This window comes from Adiantum capillus-veneris, chromosome 15 (genome assembly GCF_014529385.1).
Source record: "Adiantum capillus-veneris isolate H3 chromosome 15, ASM1452938v2, whole genome shotgun sequence".
NCBI lineage: Eukaryota > Viridiplantae > Streptophyta > Polypodiopsida > Polypodiales > Pteridaceae > Adiantum > Adiantum capillus-veneris.
The window spans coordinates 61,283,347-61,307,410 of NC_140945.1; the positions used below are offsets into that span (position 1 = coordinate 61,283,347).

Below are 24,064 nucleotides of genomic sequence, written 5' to 3' on the forward strand. Positions count from 1 at the left end.
TGATGAGCGCGCAGCGGTGTGGGCAAGTGAAAGAGCACGCGAGGAAGTGCAGTGTGTGTGCAGAGAAGGGAGGCGAAGGCAAGCAGGAGAGGAAGCGCTAGCAGAAGAGAGAGGACACGTAAGTTTCTCAAGGGGATAAGTGAGTGAGTTTTTTAAAAACTCACTATCCCTTTATTATTGTATAAGGACCATTCAATAAGTTAGTGGCCAAGTTCAATGTGAACTTGGCCAAAGGTTAGTAACCTTTAAAATGTACATTAAAGGGGGCCATTTGGGCCTTTAACCCAACAAGGTGTCACCACTAGCTTCACCCAGAGAGAGGCTTGTGAGTGGCAGAGAGGGGCAAGCAATGCTTCCTAATTAATTTGGGCCCTTGTGTTGGAGTTCAAGTTATTGGTGTTTGGACCCGTAGGTCGGAGTTCAATGCACATGCATCTGGCAGGGAACCAATCAGACGTCTAAAACACTATGGATGGGCTAACCAATTCATTGTTGTTGGTCAGATTATGGATAGGATGTGTTCCAGTAGGTCATTATCTATATGTATTTAGAATAGAGGGTTTCAGATTACATCATACTTGTCTGTGTGTATTCCATCTTTCTGCTGCTTCCATGCAACTCCGGGAGAGGGTAGAGTGTAGCGGCAAGGGTGGGAGGCTCACAACCTTCGGGTCGTGGATTTTTTTTTTGCTCTGATACCACTGTAAGGATTCTAGTTGCTAATCCTTCATTAAAAATCTTTCATTAATTACTTAAACTCATGATTAAGACTTAAGAAACTTGAACTGTACTCGGAAACAAGACTAGAAGACTCTGTGTTGATTGATTGAAAGTGTGATACAAGGGCTCCTTATATAGGAGACGAATAGGTACATATGAAAAGGTATGTCTCTTCACGAGAGAGAGAGAGAGAGAGAGAGAGAGAGAGAGAGAGAGAGAGAGAGAGAGAGATGAAATGAAATGAAATGTTATATTAACGTCTTCAAAAGGCCAAAATGACCTATGAGGCCAAACTGTTACAAAGTTGTGAATCTGATACCATGCGTGGGTACAAAAGACTAGAACAAAAATACTACTACTACAGTACTACTACTAGAATCCATCCTCATCTGCACTCTGGATGTCGAGAGAGTATGGCTTGAATCCTCTGCTGTAGTCTCCGTCGATGCTGTGTAGACCCTCTCCTCAATCGTGGCCGTCTGGATCTCCGTAGCTCCAGTGCTTGGTCGATGAGAGTGCCGGTAGTGGTCGAATGAGTGTGGGCGGAGCTCTGCAGTGATGGCTGCTCCTCTGGCTGTCCCATATCTAGTGAGAAAAAAATCTGTAATCCGTCTCTGGGACTGTCTCTCTCTAGCTCTCCCCAGTAAAGTGTCTCTATATCTGTGTAACTCAAGTAGATATAGCCCAAGACATCTCTGATCCTCATAACTCATGACCCTAGAGAAAGGACCGAAACCCTCTCTGAATAAGCAGTGGAAACGGCCCCGAATCTCATAGTACACTGTGCAATGACATACGTAATGTAGCTCTGTCTGTGGCTCTAGCTGGCATAAACGGCATATCCTGTTGTCTGCTGGTATCCCTCTGAATCTACCAGTCTCAATCTCCAGCTGATGAGAGAGAGAGAGAGAGAGAGAGAGAGAGAGAGAGAGAGAGATTGATTTCACAGATTTGAAGCGTACCAAACAATTAGAAGATGTACTTTACATGTTGAGAGATGTGCTTCCTGGATCAGTCTGTAAATTCGGAATGGATGAGAAGTTGTTGGAGGCATGGAGGCTTGTGTATCATGACGTCAAGGTCCAAGACTCACTTGTCTGTCTTCAAGGAAAGGACAAGTGCGCCCTTGCCATAGTATAGATTATATTGAATGTAATTTGCTTAGTCTAAACATAGGTCAAACAATGTCTTAATAGGTTGCTTGCCTGGTTACAAACTCTGGCAGCCGCAAATGCTCAATTGAACCTCCTTGATATATATGCTGAGAGGATTGCGACACAACCTGGTAAGTCACCCATGTTGCAATTGTTCGGGTTGTTTTTCTTGGAGGGAGGGAAGGGAGAGGTCTTTTTTGCTGGCAGAGGCTTCTTTCAGAGTTTGTGAAAGTGGAGTGTATTGCTTTTTTTCTCTTTCAACTTCACAGAGAAAACTGTGCCTTTTTGTATTCCAGGCAAAGATTGCATATATGCCATCTGGACCCTTTCGATTCCAGGAAAGTTGCAATCGACTGCGAATCCTTCTATTTTTGAAGGTGAAGAAAGTTTCCAACGAGAATTGAGCCTCTCTGGAGAATCCAAGTTTGATATTGATGGAACTGGCCAGGTATGAACAACACCAGGATTATGCAGCACACAAGTTTTTGGTTTTAAGTGGTCACACTACATGCAGGCACATTTTCATAAGAAACAAACAGACATTGAGCTGGCATCTTAATGCACACTAATTATTATTACTTTTTGTGTAGGTGGTCTCAGTTGTGTCCAAGTGGTATGTACCAAGTGGAGGGGAGGAGAAGCTGGAACTAGCAAAGAAGTGTCTCATTTCATTACTGCACAAGCATATGCACAACTCATGAGCAGGAAGGCTTTTTATGGCTGCTTTTGGCCTTTAGCCTGGCCAAGGTCACGGTGGACGTCGAACTCCTCACTTAGTTTGGATGTTGGCAAGATTCATGGAATCCACTTTCTATCAGGATCCTATGCCCCTGTGGTTTGTTCAGTTTTCTTCACCGCCAGGATCCTAGTCTTCCATAGGTAGCGCCTTGTTTCTTCCGTTTATCTCCATCGGCTGTGGGAGCAATTATACCTATGATTGCTTTGTAGAAGTTGTGGGCTTGATGACAGGTTGATGTGTGCAATTCAGCCAGTTCACTTACAACCTGGTTTGGGGACTGCTTTGTATTAGGCTTGGCCACCGCCAAAACACGAGCAGTAAATGCTTGGAAAGGGATGGTGCTCCTTTTACCAATGCAGATATAGCTCCATCTTTCGCTTGTATTTATTACATGCAGGCTTGTCAGCACATCCTTGCTGTTGCTAATGCTCAAGTCCAGCATTTTTCATCCTGTTGAACTTTGATAAAAAGTGTGTGTGTGTTGCTTCTTGGCCTTTATCAGTTGCTGAAGTAGGCAATTAGGCAAGATTTTAAGAAGCTTTTACATGGAGTGGGGTGTGTGATTTCTTGTTTACGTTGTGTAGAGTGTCGCACTAAATCCTGCGGGTGTTAAATTTGCTAGTTACTCTTGCCTTTCATTCTCTTTTTGTTCTTGCAACAATCATTACTATATTTAGCTATTGCACGAGGGAGGCATCTCAGGGTGAAGACCCTTCTTAGCTCGTCTACTAGGGCTCTTACTTGCATGGCCAAACCCAGGCATTGTACCAAAGAAGATGAAAGTCAAGTATGTTTTCTCCACATCTTATAGGAGAAATGTGTTGTCTAATAAATGAAGGATTCTCTAATTTCAATAGAGGAACATCTGTTAGAGTTTTGGCATCTCAAGTGAGCTGCCCAATGTGATCCCATTATTTCGTTTGGCTTTTAGGTATTTATTTTACTTATTTGCCAAAGTCTTGGGTAGGGCAATTTACTGAGGTTATGATATAAGCAACCCCTTGCCTCCATTGTATACACATTTAGTTATTCATTGCCAAGGTTGATTGGTTCAGGAGTCTCTCTCTCTCTCTCTCTCTCTCTCTCTCTCTCTCTCTCTCTCCCCTTGGTCTCTACGCTTTCGCATCGTCGACTTTGACATGGTAACAGAGCTTCTTGGTGGAGCTTAGCGTGTGAAGCCCTTGGCGTGGAGGAGCAGCTCCTTGAGAGGAGAAGACTATCTTCGTCGCTAGTGTTTTCCTCTCCAACCCTTGTCGTTGCCCTTCCTTACTCTAGCGTTCTAAAACTTTGCCCAAAATCGGCGTCGTTTTTTTTCCCTTAGTCACTAGCGTTTTAAAACGCTAGCGCTTGGTAACATTTTCACCTGCTTGAGCGTGTTCTCTCCTTTCGTGTTTTGAGACGTCGACAACAACAGTTCCCCCCCCTGTCCGTTTGTGTTATGAAACGTTGCTAGGCACAACGGTGGCTCTCTTTCTGTGCTGCATTTTGAAATGTGTTGCGACAGGTGGTCTCCTTTGCATTGAGCCCAACGTTTTGAAACGCTGCGGGTTGTGTGTAGTCGAGTTTATCTCTCAACGTGCAAAGAGGGAGAGATTAGGCATTGCCTCAGTGGGTTGAGTATTGGAGCGCCTTGTGAGCAAAGCTTTGTGGATCGGTTGGGTTCGGCATTGGAGATTCATCGGCTTGGTGTTAGTGTGGCCACACTTGGAGTGCGAGAAGGTTCCCGGAGTTCCATATCTTGCAACTTCATCATGGTCCCCCCTTGCTCGAGCGCCAATGACAAATTGAACGGAAATAACTATGCTCATTAGAATTTGATTATGCAACTCTGGTTCTCACGGATGTTGTCAACTGGCTCGGAGCCTCGTTCCCAGAGGGATCCCCCAAACAGGGACACCCGCCTTGAATATCTCAAATCGTGTGTCGATTGGGATGCGGCTAATGCGAAGGCAATGTGGGCCATTGCGGAATCTCTTACAAAGGACCGATCTCTAGCTATTCAGACCTTGAAGACTGCCAAGGAAATGCGGTTCAAGCTCGTAGGAATGTTTGATCGGGATTCTACGATGCAAGCAGTCACCCTTCTTGTGGACAGTTATTTGCCATCCACTTTCCACGAGGAAGTTCCATGCAATCATTTCTTATGAAGACTAAAGTTATTCATGATCAACTATTGGCTATGAAGAGTGCACAAACGAGTACCGAGTTAGCTACTTTGGTTCTCACGAAGTTGCCTAAAGAGTATGAAACAGTGGCTAGGACACTTCGGCTACAAGTCATGAAAGAAAAGTTGGAATTTGATGATCTCAGCTCTTTTCTCATTGAGGAGGAAGGCGTGTTGGTAAGTCGAGGCAAAATTCAGATTTATGAGACAGTGTAAGCACAAGATGAAGCACTTTCTGCTTCGGATTCCAAAAAGAGGATGCAGTACCGTTGTCACAAATGTGGAAAGCGTGGTCATCTGGCCAAGAATTGCAAATCCAAAGGCAAAGACAGATATTCTACAAAGGACAAAGGTAAAAGCAAGCAACAAGAGGAAAGCAGTGATAGTGTCTCAGGGAAGGACAACAAGGAGGTTGCTGGCGTGGCGGTGACTACACTGGCACGGACTCCCACCTTCTAGTCACATAAAGATCGATGTCACCACTAGCTTCAGCCAGAGAGAGGCTTGTAAGTGGCAGAGAGGGGCAAGCAATGCTCCCTATAATTAATTTGGACCCTTATGTTGGAGTTCAAGTTATTGGTGTTTGGACCTATAGGTTGGAATTCAATGCACATGCATCTGGTAGGGAACCAATCAGACGTCTAAAACAGTATGGATGGGCGCGCCAATTCATCATTGTTGGTCGGATCATGGACAGGATGTGTTCCAGAGTACATTATCTTGGAGTTTTATATTTTGGACGTGGTGTGTTCATAGTTCACGAATGGGGATTATTGGACGTAGTATGGTCTACAGTTCAAAGTTTCTACAAAGGCAACCGATGCTCAAGATGGCATTACTTTCAGGTACAAAGTTGAGAGCAACACCGAGGTGTATCGAGTAGTCCGAGGCATTCTATTGGGGTGTCCATGGTAGCTTCTTCATCGGCTTGGTCTCACTATTGATGTCCACTATGAGCTGCAAAGAGGGTGTTAGAGTTTTGGCATCTCAAGTGAGTTGCCCAATGTGATCCCATTATTTAGTTTGGCTTCTAGGTATTTATTTTACTTATTTGTCAAAGTCTTGGGTAGTCTTGGGTAGGGAAATTTACTGGGCTTGCTATATAAGCAACTCCTTGCCTCCATTGTATACACATTCAATTATTCATTGCCAAGGTTGATTGGTTCAAGAGACTCTCTCTCTCTCTCTCTCTCTCTCTCTCTCTCTCTCTCGTTCTCTCATGCTCACTCCCCTTGGTCTCTACGCTTCCGCATCGTCGATTTTGACAACATCATATCTCTATTTTCTTCCCTATGAATCCACGTGTTGCTTGCAAAAAGGATAGAAAATGAACCATTGTTGAGGGTCAATTTCGCCCGAGTGGCTCATTATTGCTTGCAAGTTTAAGAAAGGGAGCCCACACATAAATAACTACAAGATAAGTTACTGATTTTAGGACATGTGAGAAAAAGGGCCATTTTCCAAATGTGGAAAAGGTTATGACTTATTCATGCTTTTTCCCACCAAGATTGTTAAAATTTTTAGTCGCTTTCCTAAGTTCTTAGCTCCCAACTCAAAATATTTCTTGATAGCTCTCTTGACCATGCCAAATCCAATAGCTGTCTTTTATTGTAATATGGGTTAAGTGTAAAACCCATGTTTGTTGGAATCTTATTCCTATGTTTGATCTTTCTGTATTATTTGCGAGGTTATTATGGATGTTTACAAGTTTAAAAAGTAGCGTGCCATGATTAATCAATAGTTCGTGAAATAGAAGCAAGCCAGCTCGATGTAGGGACATTCATGAATAAAATGCAATTCAGTTCAGTTCATGGACATTCGTGAATTAAATGTTGCTTTCTAGAAAATAGTGCAATAGATGTTGGTTTGTAGCAACACATGTGGAGCATTTGTGTCGGACCTCTAGCCATTGTAGACGTGCTCTTTGCCTAATCTTCATTCGGTAATTTTTAGGTGGCACTTGCAAGGTACTTATATGACAATCACATTGCTTGATTGGATTTTGGTGTCTCCTAGGGGATCTTTAAGTTGGAGTATTTTTGTAAATTTCTTTTGTATGCCTTCCACATAGATGATATTTTTGCAAGTTAACATTTTTTTCAAACCAATTTGGGATCTAAGAAACAAATAAAAAAAGTTGATATAAGTGTACCTTTAATAATGTGTTTTGGCTTGTTTGCAAGGCTTTGTACAGACTCTTCTTGAAGTTTCTTTGAAGCATCCACGACCTCACGACACGATTGAGACTTGGAGTTAGCCAATGTATGAAGTAAAAATGAGAAGAAATTATACCTTTTGTAGATATAGAGATGCATTACATGCACGGGATGCTAACATGTGATCTTACAATTTGCAACTGGTTGTTAAACATTACTCCATATGTGGTCATTCTCTTATGGATAGTATAAGTGGCCATGGTTCCATAGTCACAACCCAATGCAATCAGCCATATGATTCTTTTTCTTGGCTCATTCATCTCATCGTGTCCCTTCCATATGCCCAACCATCATATTTCATGACTTCATGCAAGTACAAAAAGGTATGTCGAGTTGATCCATTAATTGTACCATTGCTGCTCCATAAACCTCCATCGAGGTGGTATAAATTGACCACCTCTAGCCTTGATGCACATATGAACAAAAGCTCACTCCCTATGCATCACCGCTCTTTTGCATACACCAACATTATCAGATAGATCACCTTGCCCAAGTTTAAACAATACATTGTACTCAAACAACTCATCCATAAGTCAATAACATTAACCAAGTTAGGCCACCTTTTGGGCATAAACTCCATGTCATGCACATGATCTATAACACAAAGATTGAGCTATTAAATGAGCTTATTGACTAGGTGCTTTTCCATGAGTGGAGAGGAGGCTCTTGGGTGGCACACAACAATCTTTACGAATACATGCATGCAACTCGGCCATGAATACATTTTACTTGCCTACATGGCCACTCCATGCCCCAATATCAACTCAAAAGACGCCCTTGTTACTAACCAATTTTCAACCATCACTATCCATTGCTGCTTTCGGCCTCAAAACAGCCCTACAACTCTCATCTATTAAAACAATCTTTTCAGCCTCAACTCAGGTGTATCATGGCCTCCCTCGAATCACCCCCAAAATTGAAGTTTTCAACGTTACATTCAAGTGTATCCATGCCATGTTCGGGCCTCAAATCAATTATGGAATGTTCAGCCAAACCGTTCCAAGATTCGACGATAATTGAAGACAATCTAAGCGTTCCATGAAGTTTCACAATGAGCATTCAAATAAAAAATAACATCAACTATACTCAAAACTATCTTGTCATCCTTGAAAGAGTCAAAGAATCATCCATACCACATCCTTCATTGCTAGTCCCATTGCCTTGACCACCCTCAACACAAGTACTATATTTTGTCCACTAGATCATATTGGCTTTCAACAATGAATGCCTTCAAGGGGAGGATATGTGTCTTCTTGATGCTATCTCTTTACCTTTCCTTTCTTGGCCGCCTCTTTGTTCACTTATTCTGCTTTGCTTCTTTCTCATGTTCCATTTTTTTCATTTCCTCTCCCTTCTCCTCTTTGCAGTTCTCTACCGAATAGAATCTTCAACAGTCTTTTCTTTCTCGAGCTCTCCCTTCTTCCCTTAAATTGGCAGTTCTCTGCTTGAATAGGAGCTTCAATAGCCTTTTCTTTAGCCTCTTTCTCCAACTCAGGGGGCTTGGATTGCCCATCATAATAATATTGTTTCAGCAACGTTGAGCTGCTTCATTTGAGTGTGTTTATTTTCTCCTCCTACTATCACCTCCTACTAAAAAAACAAAGGGCCAGAAGAGTGCCTTCCCCGTCTCTTCTGCAAACGTGTCTCTGGCACCTTCTCTCTTGCTTGCGGTTATTTGCTGCTCTTGCTCGCTTTCTCTCAATCGTCTTTGCCGTGCTTCAAATGTTGATAATGAGCACGTCCTATTTCAACTAGTCTTGCTTGGTGGGCGTTGATATACAATGTTGTAGCAATGAATGCTATAACAAACATGATCTGCCAATGTACCCCTTGTTACATTCACAATTTGTCTTAAGATAAGGTCAAAAGCCGTTCGGATTAGCATGGATAGTAGGTAAACCAAATCGAAGGAAGCAATGTGAAAAATTCTAAAACGAGCAAATGAATAAAGCATCAATGGATTGCAATAAGAAATGACTTGCTTTACTGACTACAATGCTGTACATGTGTTTTTTGATTGTCCAAGCTACACACCGATCTTTGAGTCAAGCTACAAAAAAACAATCTAGATAGTTAAACATTTCGTCTTGCAATGAAGGGCCACATATTGAAAATGCGAAGTATACAATGCACATCATGCAGAAGTACGATACAAAAGTAAGGTGGAGAATTGGCATTGTGGTCTCTCCAAAAATAATAAGAAATGGAAGTCGTGCCTTGTATTGTAGCATTTATGTGTTGTGCCAAGCAAACACATAGGCATAGGGAATTGGATGTACATAACGGACCTTGTGGTGTTCTTGAGCTGGAGTCGTGCTTGTGCATTCAAAACGTCAACTGTTGTGAATACATGTCCTCTCTGTCAGACACAAAACAGGAGTTAAGACAAAGACAAAAGATAGAGGATATTGATTAAGCTTAAAGAGAAGATTTATGTTCTATGTCAAGGGTCCACGAAATGAAGAATTATGGCTACTTATTATTAAGCGCCTTGCCAACCTTATTTGCATTCAATTAAAATTTGATAATGAAAAATTGGCTCAGGTCACCGCACTCGAATGGATCCTCCAATCAAGTTCTAATTTTACATTTTCTTAGCAGCTTCATTGTTAAAGAGCTCGAGGCAGCTATTTCATAACCCACTCTCTTCTTAGTGTTTTTTCTTTGAGTTTCTTCCCATCCCACGAACACCCCCTTCGCCCTCGTCCAGTTGTAGTTCTACGCTGACGCTCTACGCTTCTTGGTGTTTAAGGTCCAAGGTACTAGCCCAAAGGAAAACCTATTTATTGATTGGCTATTTTATAGCTACTTAGAAAATGGTGGTATGCATCTTATTAAACATCCCAATACTCTAAATTATTATAGGCAGCGTTTTTGTGTAGAAGCAGTTTGTCTCACATGTTTTCTCTAATCATATATTGCTACGCATTGAGATGCGTCCCTTCCGAGAGAGATGTAGCGTGCACATGTACCATTTGCCTTCCAGATCGTTCACTAACGGATGCTCGCCGATTGCAGCTTTGTGCACATGCAAGGCAGTCGTTGAAGGAACGCTTAACTCAATTATTGCTTAGATCGCGTTGCAGGTGAATTAACCAATCAAGATGCTCCACGCCACAGCGCTGTAGCTTTTGCAGCACGCTCAGGCCCCTGTCACACTGGGACAGGCGGCCATGCTTTGCTGGCAGCTCATGGCCACCACGTCCCACTGTAAAAATCCTTGGCCTGAGACATGGGTGTCACACAGGATGGCCAGCACGCTCACGAAAAGCTGCAACAGTCTGACGAAAAGCTGCAATATACTCTTGCTCCTCCAATCAGCACTCGAGCCCAAAAGTTGGCCGTGGGGGGGAGGCCGGTACACTTTGTGAAAATCTTGGCCATTAGGTGGACGTCCAGCTCAGCCGTTTGAACGCAGGGATGAACGACGCCATGTGCGCACCACGAGAGAGAGAGAGAGAGAGAGAGAGAGAGAGAGAGAGAGAGGCCAGCTGGTGAAGTTAAAGACGTTGGAGAGCTGGTGAAGTTAAAGACATTGGACGACCAACTGGTACTGCAGTTTCAAGCCATTGACTGGGCACCGATGGAGGTGATGTCCAACACTAAGTCATCGACGTCTGATTATATTGTGATGACTAGTAGCCACGTCAACTACCTGCCTATGCGAGCTTTTGAAAAGAGAGCTGAAAGTATTGGAAGTTGTATTTCACAAAAAATGCCTTGCTGGTAGTAGGTTCAATGACAAGAGCTCCAATACGATTGATACATATACAAGAAGTTTTAGAAATTTTCTCATGTAGGAAAATGGAGTCTTTTCCAGTGTTTTTCATACAATGAATAACATCATGAGCTTCTGTTCGAGAGGCACCGCATACCTAGCTAGGTACGATTGGGGGCAGGGGACTGCTGGCACCCCCACCGGGCCGGCGGTCCCCTGCCCCCAATCGTACCTAGCTAGGTATGCGGTGCCTCCCTCACAGAAGCTCATGATGTTGAGGTAAGTCACAATGTGGAAATTATTGTGAGAATTTGTCCAAAACTTCTTGTGATAGACCCTTTCTATTTTAGAATGGCAAGGGTACACTTAGCAGAGGACTGTAGGACATAGGCTTGCAAATGGGTGTGTAAGTCCTGAAGGTTTTGGGCTGCAGTGCCTCTGTCTGCTCTCCTTGATCGATTGGTTTTGTTGGTTCAGAGGTGGCAGTAGAAAATGAAACACTCTCCATGGTTCATTAGCCTCTTGTTCAATACAAAATATAAAGCCTGTGTGGTAAATTTTAAAGGCAAATTCACTCTGCATAGACACTAAATTTCTCCTATCTTTTAAGTCTGTTGGCATTGCCCTTGCAAAAAACGCAATGCAAATAGGTTCCTTGATTTGAAGAAGCCCATTTCACGTCCTTTGTGAGTGAAGTTTTGATGACACTACCTATCCGTCTAGGCTGCAAGCAGTTCACTGTTAGGCTTTTTCAACACATAGGTTCAACGCAACAGGGTGTGGTTATTACAATGTGGTGATGGATTTGAGTATTTGGAGTATTTGAAGTCATCATAAACCATGGCTTCCACTCACTAGCATGGTGCGATTTCGGGCAAAATGCCGATGATGGAACTCAATGCTCCTATCAGGAAGGTTCTTGAGCTCACACTCCAAGAGCTCTCTATGCAGACAACCCTGTTTTTTTCTCTACACAATTGGCCAATTGCATGCACTTATGGCCCCTCCCTTGGCAAGTGGCTCACCTGACTCAAGCCTATGTCGTCGAATGCAAGCAACATCAGACAACCCTGTTTTTTTCTCTGCACAATTGGCCAATTGCATGCACTTATGGCCCCTCCCTTGGCAAGTGGCTCACCTGACTCAAGCCTATGTCGTTGAATGCATCGATGATTGCATCAGCATGGAGTTTCCTTTGTTTACTGAATGCCGGGTGTTGTTTGTGTGCAATCCCATCACGGGAAACGTCAAAGCTCTGCCTCATCCACAAGATCACCATGCTTGAGGACCGGAGAAACAATTCCTACTTAATTGTAATAGTCGAAGTGGACGGCTTGCCGATGCCAAAACCCTCACAACTTCAGTCTGATCACAGAGGTCGTCTACTCTCGTTGCAACACATGACATGCAGCCAAGGATCCACCGCCTAAAGCCAAATTTGGATCTGATGTCTAGTGGGTTTTTCGCAAAATTTCAGAGCTCTAACTCGGCGTGGCGATGGCTAGGTGGAGCTTGCGGATATGGGAGGCTTGCCAGGACGCCTTATAAACGCATGTGAGTGCAACTAGCCCTATTCTCTTTTGCAACGGAGAGGGCATTTACGTCATCAATTGACGTTCAACTGATGCGCCTAGGGTGCGAAGAGGGGAGATGGTGGCTATCGATGGTGTCTGCAGATGGTTTTCAGGGTGTGCGAGATGGGAGCAGATGGGTGCTTGCAATTTATCCAAAGACGTTGGATGCTGCCTGTCATTGCATTTGCAAGATGGTGACGACGATGTACCAACAACTCCACATAGCTGCACAGGAAGATCTAAGAGGCAACAAAGATTTCTGACCGTTCACACCGTCAATTGACGTTCAGTTTTGATGGTGCGGTACAAATAGGGGCGACGGTTTCTATCAATGGTGTCTACATGTGGTTTTCAGGGTGAGAGATTGGAGCAGATGGATTTCCCTTTCATTAAGTAAACAAACTAACTCATGTGCAAGACTTTTGCGCTATCCTTTAGAGGCTTTTGGAGGCTCTATGAAGCTAACCCAGGCTAGAGTTAGCCTTCTAATTTAGAACTTGCTAAATTAGAATGAACATTGGTAAATATTAAACTTACCTGCGGATTTAAAGATTCGCCTTCTGTGCCCAACCTTAGCACAGTCCTTTGGAGGTACTACAAAGCTGGTCTCAAAACCTGCTAAACATAAGCTAACTCTAGTAAGTTTTAATTTTACGCTAAGTCTTTGTAGACTTCATACCTAGAGTTTAATGAGTTAATTTGATAGCTTAGAATTTACAAAGTTAAATGTTATTTTTAGACTCCTGTAATTGCTCTAATTAATCTCCTTTGTTCTGTATCTTTGATCAAGGTTGCTCGTGATAGATTTATTCTTTATTGATTTATACCTATGACCTGAGATTATTAAATGACAATTATCCTCGTTCTTTTATAGACTTCTTTCCTTTGGTCCCCCAAGCCTTTGACAAACTAAGTCTATAAGCACTTTAACCAATTTCACTCGTTCTCTTTTATTTTTCCGAGACTTAAGTGACCAAATTAAGATGGAAAAGAAAAAAAGAAAATTAAACATCAATTTTCATGACATTATCTCTCTCTTGAAATCATAGTCGTCTTTGACTATGGAGCAGAGAAAATAAGTCGTAGCTAGTCCTTTTACTTTGGGTAGAGGATCATTGTTTTACCCATTGAAATCCTTCCACAATGGTCACTTATTCAACTTGGTGCTTGGAAGACTCACCTATCACAAGCATGTGGTTACTTAACCCTTGCATCTTCTAGAGTAGATTGGCAAAGTTTACTTGGTGCTTGAGAGACTAAGAACCTGCAAGCATGTGAATTACTAAGCTAGTAGTCATCTTTCATAGTAGATTGACAAAGTTTACTTGGTGCTTGAGAAAAACATATCTTCCCCAAGCATGATTCATTGTATGCATACACTTTAAAAACTTAAGAGCATTAAAAAGAAATCTTAGAGTTAAAACGAGACAAAATTATTTATGAAATATATTTACTCATATCTAGTTCTTACCTTTGACATGAGTCATTGTAAGAATTTAAAGGTTTACCTTTATGAAATATATTTACTCATACCTAGTTCTTACCTTTGACATGAGTCATTGTAAGAATTTAAAGGTTTACATTTTCCTAACTGAATGAGAGGTCCTCAACCCCCTGACTCTCAAGTCGTGATGGGGTCCTTGACAGGTCTCTAGGCCTAATGAAAACTAAAGTTCTCAAGTAAGAAGAATTTGGGGAATAGACCTTTGCCATTGGAAATAGCTTGGGACTATAGCCCTAGAAAAAGACATAGTCCTGTCTCCCAAGAAAAAACGGAATAAAATCTAAAGGCTCCAAAAACTTTTTCAACCCTACAACTTCCGCAAATGGGATAAGGTATCTTCATCCAATGCTTTTTTCCCTCTACATGAGTGAGGGCACATCCGCTGGTGGACTACTCTTCCACTGAAGAAGTTTTCTAACGTTAGTGTGTAAGAATGGATAGTTACCTGACTAATCAGATCCACTTGTCTATGATCGACAACCTTAGTCGATCCCCACTTACCACCCCGCACTCACACATGCTTCTTTGTTTTTTAATTACTACCACAACCGTTTCACATTTAAAATATTAGTTCATTTTAACTTTCCGACACAATGATTCATATTGAAATCAGTATCGAAAAATGTTCTTTAGCAAACAAGCATCTTTAAACTTAAGACATGGTACTGTCCAAAACATTGACCATAATAACCATGACCAATACTCTTCTTGTCTCAAGATCACTTAAGGGTGAAAAATGACACCCATTTCTTATTCATAATTCGGAGTGAAAATATCACCAAAAGTTTGGGGTCCCCATACAACTGGGCGACTCTCCCATGATAAAAAATGGTATCCTAATTTATGTAGAAACATCAAAACATGACAAAGTAGAGACTCATCATTCATGGGGGTAACCGACTTATGTGTGACCTTATAGTCATCATTATTCATCAAAATATATCAAGGGGTTGGAGGTGTCTTGAGACAAGTTGGCTTAAGGATGATCAATCATATCTTTCCTAATTCAACCAGATTAACCAAAAATATTTTTTTCGTAGCTTACAAAAATTGTACAATTGTTTCTTGGAAGATACCCTTCGGTTTTTTGGTCAATTTAATCATTTCCCGTCTTTATCCACTCTTTAACGGATGTAGTGTTATTACTTAAAAAGAATGTTAATTTACAACGAAGACCCACATGGGAATGGTAAGGTATTTGTTGAAGCTCAGGGACCCGAACACTCTCGTCCATAGGCCTATTTCTTGGACCAACCTCGGGATCGTGTGAGGCACTCGACCTCTTTGTAATACTATCATCTTCTTTAGTTGGCTGGTTCACCCGGGTCCTCTTGGGAGCCATGACTTTTATCCTTATAAAAAAGGACGAGACGTCTAATCATTACGTAAATTATCAAACCTGATTTTACCATTCCATGTCGTACTTCCATAACCTAATTTTTAAACCCTTTGCGATAATTTAGTTCATTATAGAAGATTCTTGTGGTTTAATATCGTTTTTGTAACTCTTTATACCTTAGTTCAACCATAAGAATTCATGACTAATTTTTGGAAACAATCTAAAATTAGTAACTTCTTGACATAGTAAGTTCCTAATTATATATATATGTAAGCTGATATTTTTATCCTAGGATTCTTTATAGGGTTTCTAAGCTCTACTATTTATCTAAATTTTTTTGAGTCTTTTTCAGAATTTTTTGCTTTTAATTAATTCAAAATGACTTATTTTTTGCTTGAAATTCATTGTAGTAATTATCTAAATTTAACACCATATTAGAGATTTTAAGACTCTAGAACCAATTTGGAAATCACCATTGCTTTGAAGATATGGCCGTATGGACAATCTCAAACTGTTTTTTAAGACCAAAGATTTCCAAAAGGTAGTACTTGAAAAGGTCTTCGGCCAAACCATGCTCTCAAAAATTTGGGTAAGATTTGTCCATGTGATCAAATCTTAAGCTCATTTTGAAAGTGGAAATCGTGAAATTCCCAAATTCACTAATATGGTGCCAGTGAGGATAGAGGAAAGGATTATGAGGATGCTAATGTGGTAGTCCGTATGAAAGATTTTGATGTGGTAGATAGGCAACTTTTTGGTGAGTTACTGAAAGAGTGGTTTTCTTATGGTTTAGCAATTGAATTGAGTGCTTTCAAAATTGTAAAAATCAATAATGTTACTTTTGGAGGTCTCTTTTGGGGTGATGAATGCCTTTAAAAGAGAGGCTAGGGATGCCACTAGAGCATGGCGTGTAGGGACTACAACTCTATGAATGACTCGTAGGGAAAGCATGGATTTTTGGAAGCCATTTTGATCAATTTTGAAAAGTGTTGACCTTTAGTGTTTTTAAGCATAGATTTTATTAACGGTTGACTTGAGGTTTGACTTTGGTTCTTTTGCACTTTCAGGTGCTTTTGCACTTGTGCTATAAAAAGGGAGGCGAAGGGTGCCATTAGAGCTTGACCTAGTGAAAGACGACTTTGTGGATGACTCAAAGAGAGGACCTAGCTCTTCAAAAGTTTTAAACTATGACTTTTGGATTTTGAAATAAAGAGATACTACAAAGGGTGCCTAGTTGAGAGGACAATGCTTCTAAGAGTAGAACTCCAACTTTCCATGTCTCTTGTCTACTATGTCCTACTTGAAGTTCAAATTTGTTGTTCTCGTTAAAAAATGTGTCACTGAGTGTTTCTATTTCCTTGTCAAGTGACTCACCCATTATAGAGTTTGTGCCAATTCTAGAACCACCTCATCCAATGTCTTAAATTGTTCACATTGTAGCAACCTTTCCCAAAGGGAGCGACCATCACAATCATGGGAATGAGAGTCGTCAGAAAGACAACTTTGAGAAAGTCCAAAAGTTATGGTGTTAACAACCTTTTTCCAACAATATTTTTTCATACCAAATAGCATGCCTCAAGAGGGTCCATGCAACTATAAATAGAATTGAGTGTATTTGCTCAAAGTCTAATCTTGATGGGTACACTCGGGGGTTTCACTATGTGTAAAACTACCATATCACGTCCGTTCAAGACATGTTTGTAAAACCCCTTATTTGTGAATTTTCTTAGGGATATAATATACCCTTTTCTTTTAAAATCTGTAAGTTTTTTTCAAATTTGAAAAAATAATGGCCTTTTGTATATATATTTTTGTAAGTTTCAAGAACTTTAAGTATCTTTCTGTTGAACTCATATGATAGGTTACATTTTTACTAGGTGACCTCCCCGAGTGGGTACACCATCGAAACCCATGATAAAAAGCAATCTATCTCTCTCTCTCTCTCTCTCTCTCTCTCTCTCTCACACACACACACACACACACACACACACACACACACACACACTGCTATGCTTCACCACCCATGTATAGCTGATAGAGCTATTCTAATCCTAAATGACTGCTTTGTGGATTTTGAAAAAGTTTATATTATAATATAATAATATTGCCTCGAGAAAGAGTAATACATAATATTTCCTAGAGCAAGAGCGATGCATAGATGGTATAATTTTGGGTGTTTTGAGTGGAATCCCATGGGGTATCTTCTATAGTTTGATTTTCTTGGCTTAGTCTTTTGCTACATTAGTCTCTTGTATTTTTCCATACTCAATATTTAGATCAGATGCCGGTGATGTAATTTTTTGATCTCGTAGACCCTTTAGCCTACTTTAGTAGATGTAAATACACATTTTATTTCAATTCATTGCATCTCTCTCTCTCTCTCTCTCTCTCTCTCTCTCTCTCTCTCTCTCTCTCTCTCAGAGTTTCTTGAAGCACATAATGGTGATTGTTTCATCATATCTGACTTTTCTTTTCCACTTCCCTTCATTGAGAACCTATATTTTAAGGTAAAGGGGGATAAGCTTTCACAATATTAAAACTAATGGGGTCAATTGACTGCTTTTGAAGATAGGCGCTTGGCCAAATTTGGAGTATGGACAACACAAGACAATCTTGAACCACTTGGAGAAAGTCTACAACAGGATAATTCCCAAAGGAATGGATATGCAAGCTATGCAATTTTGAGTTAGGTGAGAATAGAGGTAATGTGGTAGTCCATATTAAAGTTGTTGACATGGTGGATATGTGTCTTTTTGACGAGTTAGGGAAAGAGTGGTTTTCTTATGGTTTCAAGCATTAGTCTTGCTGCAGTAGTTGAATTGGGTGCTTTTGAAATTGTAAAAATAATTAGTGTTACATTTAGAGGTCTCTTGTGGGGAGCTTTTGGACCGATGCCTATAAAAGAGAGGCTAGGGATGCCACTAGAGCATGGCCTAGGGTAATGCAACTCTACAAATGACTAAAAGGGAGAGGATGGCTCTTTGAGGTCTGTTTTGATCAATTTTGAAAAGTGTTGACTTTTAGCAATTTTAAGTATATTTTGTTAGCGATTGATTTCGATGCTTTTGTAGTCGTAAAAAGAACTATGATTTTTAGAGGTTGCAGTTGGGGTGATTTTGGACATGTGCCTAATAAACGGAGTTAAAGAGTTCCATTAGAGCCTGACCTAGTGGACTATGGATTCGTGGTCGACTCAAAGGGAGGGCCTAGCTCTTTAGCAATTATGAACTATGACTTTGAGCTTTTGGAATGAAGAAATACCACAAAGGGTGCCTAGTTGAGGGAACAATGCTTCGGAGAGTGGACTCTGGTACTCCATGTCTCTTATCTACTATGTCCCACTTGAAGTTCAACTTTGTTGTTTTGGTTAAAAAATGCATCGTTGAGTGTTTCTATTTCCTTGTCAGATGACTCCCGGGTTCAAGAGTCTGTGCCAATGCTAGAATCACCTCATTCAATTCCTTAAATTGTTCACTTTTTAGAAACCTTTTCCTAAGGGAGCGACCATCACAATCATGGGGATAAGCATCATAAGAAAGACAGCTTTGAGGTAGTCCAAAAAGTTATGGCAATAACAACCTTTATCCTACCATTTTGCATACCAAATAGCATGCCTCGAGAGTGGCCATGCAGTTATGAATGGAATTGAGTGTATTTGCTGAAAGGCTGATCCTAATGGGTATATAATCAGAATCCATGATAAAAATCAATCTCTCTCTCTCTCTCTCTCTCTCTCTCTCTCACACACACACACACACACACACACACACACACACACACACACACACACACACACACACACACACACACACACACACACACACACACACACACACACAGGATGCTATACTTCACTACCCATGGATAGCGGATAGAGTTATTCTAATCCTAAATGATTTCTTGTGGATTTTGGAAAAGTTTATAATATAATAGTATGTCCTAGAGCAAGAGAGATGCATATATGGTATGATTTGGCTGTTCTGAGTGGAATCACATGAGGTATCTTTATGGTGCAATTTTGTTAGAAGTTACCTTAGTCTTTTGTATTTTTCCATATTCGACATTTAGCTCATATGCCGGTGATGTAATTTTTTGGTCTCAAAGATCCTTTAGGCCTTCAGCAGATGTAAATACACATTTTATTTCATTTCATTGCATCTCTCTCTCTCTCTCTCTCTCTCTCTACTCATTGGTGATTGTTTCATCATTGTTTTAGGAGTTGTGTCATCTCGGATTTCTTCTAGCTCCTTCCAAATTCAAGCACAAAACAAACCTTCTATCCATCTCAACTTGATCTTTATAGTGCCAACAATAGGTAACATAGGCAAACGACAGGTATCCCGCAACAAGATTGGGGAGGTCCACCCAAATTGGAAAGAGGGCGGGTTTGGCACGCCAATAGACCGTCGCAGATATGCATATTGGGGAGTTATGAAACGTCCATTATCATGAGCCCAAAGCTTTCACAACAATTTCAACAGTCTTGCAAATAATATAAAAGAGCAACAACCCCTTAGCACGTCACATTATCATGTGATAGTTGAGACATTTGGAAATTGGTGGCTAGAAGCCGTTTCTAAAGTGAGTCACCAAAATCAACAGTCACTTGGTGGCTTGTGTTGATAAATTGTGTCGATTAATTGAGGGATGCGTTTGCTTTTATAATGGACGTGCATGGGGCATGTGCAGTGGTTGCTTTTATAAGGAAGGCTGCCGAGCTAGGGAATGGTACACACACACACACACACACACACACACAGAGAGAGAGAGAGAGAGAGAGAGAGAGCATGCAGCATGGCAGCGTCTTGCATCTCAGCGTGCGGAAGAGCGGCTCTTTGGTCGACTAGGACGTCGACGATTATGACACAGCTATGGCTTGTGTGTGTGTTAATTGTCGAGGGGGCAACGAGCGCGAGTGCGTCGAGCGCACTCACAGAGAGCACCATACCGCCATGGCTGGACGTCTTCGGGGGGACGCCTAACATCACGCTGAAGCTTCTCTTTCCCGGCCAGCCGCCCATCAGCCAGCTCGTCAACAATGGCCTCCTCCTCACCATCGCCCAAACCAGCGCGCAGCCCGCCGTCTTCCTGTCTGGGGCCTCGCTGAACCCCGGATCCTCCTACACGCTGCTCACCCTCGACCCCGATGCCTACAATCCTTCAACCCCTGTCCTCAAGAACGTCATCCATTGGATCATTTCAAACATTCCCGGCTCCATCTCGCCCTCTCAAGGTACTGCTTTCTTGGTCTCTCTTCTATATATATATATTGTTACATCTGAGAGATTTCGATAGGCCAGCTAGTGCAAAAAGCCTCTCTCTCTCTCTCTCCCATGTACACATATGCTATGTATGCTTTGTTGCCTAGATACAAATACATAGCATATGATAATTCATCTTGACAGGTTAGCAAGTTTAAGTAGTGAACGCATGGCTTTGTAATTAGGTTTGTAAAACTCTAGTATCTAATCAGCCTTGAAGGATAAGGTACACAGACATTTAATTTGTTTTTGCTCATAATCTAGAAGTCTTTAAATAAAAACTTGTTCACAGATGCAACAGAAGCTGGTGAGATTGTTCTTAGGTATGTGGAGCCACGAGCTCCGACATTTTTCCCTTCTCCCTATGGTGTTCATCGGTACTATAACCTTCTTTTTGAACAGGTATGCAGGTTTTGCCACTCTAGCTTCATTTTACGGTGCATTGGCAGAATACATCATGAATTTTTGGTTGCAATATTGAAGGACTAACATTTTCAATTGAGCAGGATCACAAACATGAGAGCATTCAAAACATTACTACTCCATTTTCTTCAAATTTCGACACCCGTGGCTTTATTAAAAGATATAACCTTCAATTTCCAATTGCGGGAACAATCTACCAAGTGGATATTGACTCATAAAGATACGTATGATATTTAAACAAACTGAGCAATACGAGAAATTATGACAATAAAGTCAAAAATTTCTTTATATTGGTATGAATCTAAAATTGTAACCCAACTAACAAACAATGGATTTTATTTTTCTTTCTTTTAAATTGATTTTCTCTCTACATAAGCGCACAAATTTCTGATGAAAAATATCTTTTCCAAGTCGGATTATCATTCAACAAGCAAACTTTTGTGAGCAAATGAATTTTGCAAGAGAGCCATGGAAAGATACAAATATTGATATGACGTGTCTTTATTAATGTGCGTACGTGTGTGTGTGTGTGTGTGTGTGTGTGTGTTTTCTTGTTTAATATAAACTAACATACCCACAAGTGAACTTAAAAATTGTCACAAATGAGAACTGCCACAATACAGTGAAGGGATTTGTATTGAAATCCAAATAGTTTCTAGATTTAGTACAAGACATAGGTTTCCCTTTATTCTAATGAGAGATCCCATGGACTTAGGGCTATAGGGTGCCAATGTATAAGCGCAAGGGCCATAGATTTCCCTCTATTGTAATGAGAGAAAGTATGGCCCTAGGGCCAATTGAACGTGGACTTAGGGCTATAGGGTGCCAATGTATAAGCGCAAGGGCCATAGATTTCCCTCTATTGTAATGAGAGAAAGTATGGCCCTAGCTAGGGCCAATTGAACGTGCAAGGTCATCACGCTTGGAAAAGAAACCCGTTGAGACTGGCCCATGTTCGTTCCTCAGAACACTGGAGATCCTCATAAAGTCCAGTACGGCATGCAGTGTTGCTAGCATCAAGGACTAGGGTTGGTAAAGTTTGGGTCAGAAGGTAGTAGATGTATTTAGAATCTCGTGAAAATGAAAAATCTACTACACTTGGATGCTATCTTTTTTTGGATCAAGTGTTTGCATTGTTTGATTGTTTACACAATTTTAGAAGTGTACCACTATAACATATGCGTGGTATTATCGCTCACATTACCGCAAAAAAACAAACAAACTTGAAATATAAAAATTCCTGTACGCGGCAAATACTGCGGCAAAGCTGGCGGTAATGGTCTAGCGGCAACTGATGCGCTAATGGATGCGGCAATATTTCCGCAAATATTATCGCGTGCTTTGCTGCAACAATACCCTCACATATTACGGCGTTAGGCTTATCGCGAGCATTACCGCGAAGGGATTTATTATAAAAAAACAGATGACCGTTTGGATTGTCCTTTGCAGGACCATCCAAAAGGTCATCTATTTTTTTATTTATTTTAGTTATTTTACAAAATTATTATTAATTACAATAAAATATCACAATTGGACAATACATTGAGCCAAAAAAAGATTGATAATTTCATTTACATAAGTGGAATTACAATTGGGGGAGGTATTGAGCCAAAAAATGATAGGTATTGCATTTACATAAAGGGCAAAAAAAGCCCGTGTGTACAAAATAGAGTATGGTCATGTGGGATAGGGCAAACGAGGCCCGCGTATACAAAATAGAGGATGCTCATGGGGGAGTTGGCGGCATTTCACGTGGAACTCCTTGACTCTGCAAAACCATAAAAAAGAAACAATTAACACTTTGTTATTTAATATTTGATATAAAATCAACAATTTGATTATTTAGATAAGATTAAACTTACATGTTGCAGACTTCTGCACGCATTTTCGAACTCCTCTCGAGAGATCATTTGATTTTCAAACAACCAACACCAAGTTTGATACTCGGTATGGTTCTCTCTATATCTCTGCACTTCTGTGGTCGGGCGACTCATGGTAATGTTATACTGACAAAAAATAGCAACCAATTAATTAAATGAAAAACATTAGATTTTTTACAATAAAACTAATATTTTTACTTACATATTTGTCTTTCCAAGCCGTTTTTCCTTCCGAACCATAATGCGTAGGAGTCTGATGGGATCTTGCCTCAACTTGACGCGTATACATCCTCGCACCGGTTTCCCTTTCGTCCTCTTTCTCGCCCATAGCGGTCTCCCACTCCACATCATGGACATTTCCTGGCCGATAGCTACGCTCTGGAGACTCCATTGTCTTCTTTGCCGCTCTCCTCACACTAGATTTTTTGTTCTTCAGAAATGTTTTGACATGCTCTTGCAACCATTGCCTTGAGAATTGTTGCCCCTCAGGGTTGGGGAAACGCATGTGCATGGTTGTCTCTATATATGTGAGGTTGTAGGGATCTTGCTGATCAAATTTGAGAAAACAATTGATATAGGTGGAGTGGATTAATTGGTTGACGTGTGTGCGGAATCTCCTGCCCTGTGCTGTCCCGAGATCCACCATACCTCCTCTATGAACCTGGTAGTATAACCCGCGAGCATCTGGTGAAGGCATGTCATGGTCCTCATCTTCTGCTGGAGCAGGGAACGGTGACTGTGGAGGAGAATCTGTAGTACTTCCCCCCCCCCCCCCCCCAAAAACAAAAACTAGCTCCGCTCCCTCGTCGAGATCGACCGGCGCTAGCGCGCGAGCTACCCTGACGCTGACTGCCAGAAGAGCGCCGACGTGAATCTGGGACAGAAGGTGGGATAGGTGATGAATAGGTGGACGCCCGTGGCGTTGGACCCTGTGGCGTCGCACCCAACGACGTCGGACCTTGTGAAGGAAAAGTTGAACCTGGAGCTGTAGCTGGAAAACTCTGCAGGTATGGAGTGCCACCAGTCGGAGTAGAGACCTCTGATAATTCAAAAGCTGCTAGCTGCGCCGGTGAATAACGCTGTGTAAGGGTCTGCTGTGAACCTAACCACTCAGCCTGAAGACGCAATGCCCTCTCCACATCTGGATCGGTCACAGGTACGGCAGTGGACCCACCTAGAGCGTCCCGAAACCAGCTAAACCCTGATGATGACTGCTGAGGCGACGGCTGTGAATGATAGGCAGAGAGAGCGTCGGGATATGACATCCCGTCTGCCATGAAATCCTCAATGCTGCAAAAGCATGGTGTGGAAGAAGAAGACATGGTCTGCATTTATTACGACAAAAATTAAACTAAGCTATAAAATTTGAATA

At 41.3% G+C, this 24,064-nt stretch overlaps 2 protein-coding genes across 3 annotated transcripts in view; both read left to right on the plus strand.

Moving 5' to 3' along the window:
* Window positions 1-3,099, plus strand: part of LOC147440760 (uncharacterized) — a 54,955-nt gene extending 51,856 nt beyond the window's left edge. The window contains exons 3-6 of one of the 2 annotated variants that reach the window (XM_086482597.1): window positions 1,670-1,838; window positions 1,917-2,005; window positions 2,171-2,322; window positions 2,465-3,099. In XM_086482597.1, the coding sequence (XP_086338723.1) occupies window positions 1,670-1,838; window positions 1,917-2,005; window positions 2,171-2,322; window positions 2,465-2,575 (521 nt within the window). In that variant the 3' untranslated portion in view covers window positions 2,576-3,099. The remainder of the gene's footprint in view (window positions 1-1,669; window positions 1,839-1,916; window positions 2,006-2,170; window positions 2,323-2,464) is intronic. The other variant, XM_086482598.1, reaches the window with a different exon arrangement.
* Window positions 3,100-19,988: 16,889 nt separating this feature from the next.
* LOC147440761 (protein TERMINAL FLOWER 1-like) lies at window positions 19,989-21,030 on the plus strand. Its single transcript, XM_086483336.1, has 3 exons — window positions 19,989-20,361; window positions 20,682-20,791; window positions 20,896-21,030. Exons 1-3 carry the CDS (start codon window positions 19,989-19,991, stop codon window positions 21,028-21,030), a joined length of 618 nt encoding a protein of 205 aa, XP_086339462.1.
* Window positions 21,031-24,064: the final 3,034 nt, after the last annotated feature.

Coding starts and splice junctions, on each gene's coding strand:
- LOC147440761 (XM_086483336.1), top strand. CDS start 19,989: ATGACACAGCTATGGCTTGTGTGTGTGTTAATTGTCGAGGGGGCAACG. Junction 20,362..20,681: donor CTCCATCTCGCCCTCTCAAG/GTACTGCTTTCT, acceptor ACTTGTTCACAG/ATGCAACAGAAGCTGGTGAG. Junction 20,792..20,895: donor ATAACCTTCTTTTTGAACAG/GTATGCAGGTTT, acceptor TCAATTGAGCAG/GATCACAAACATGAGAGCAT.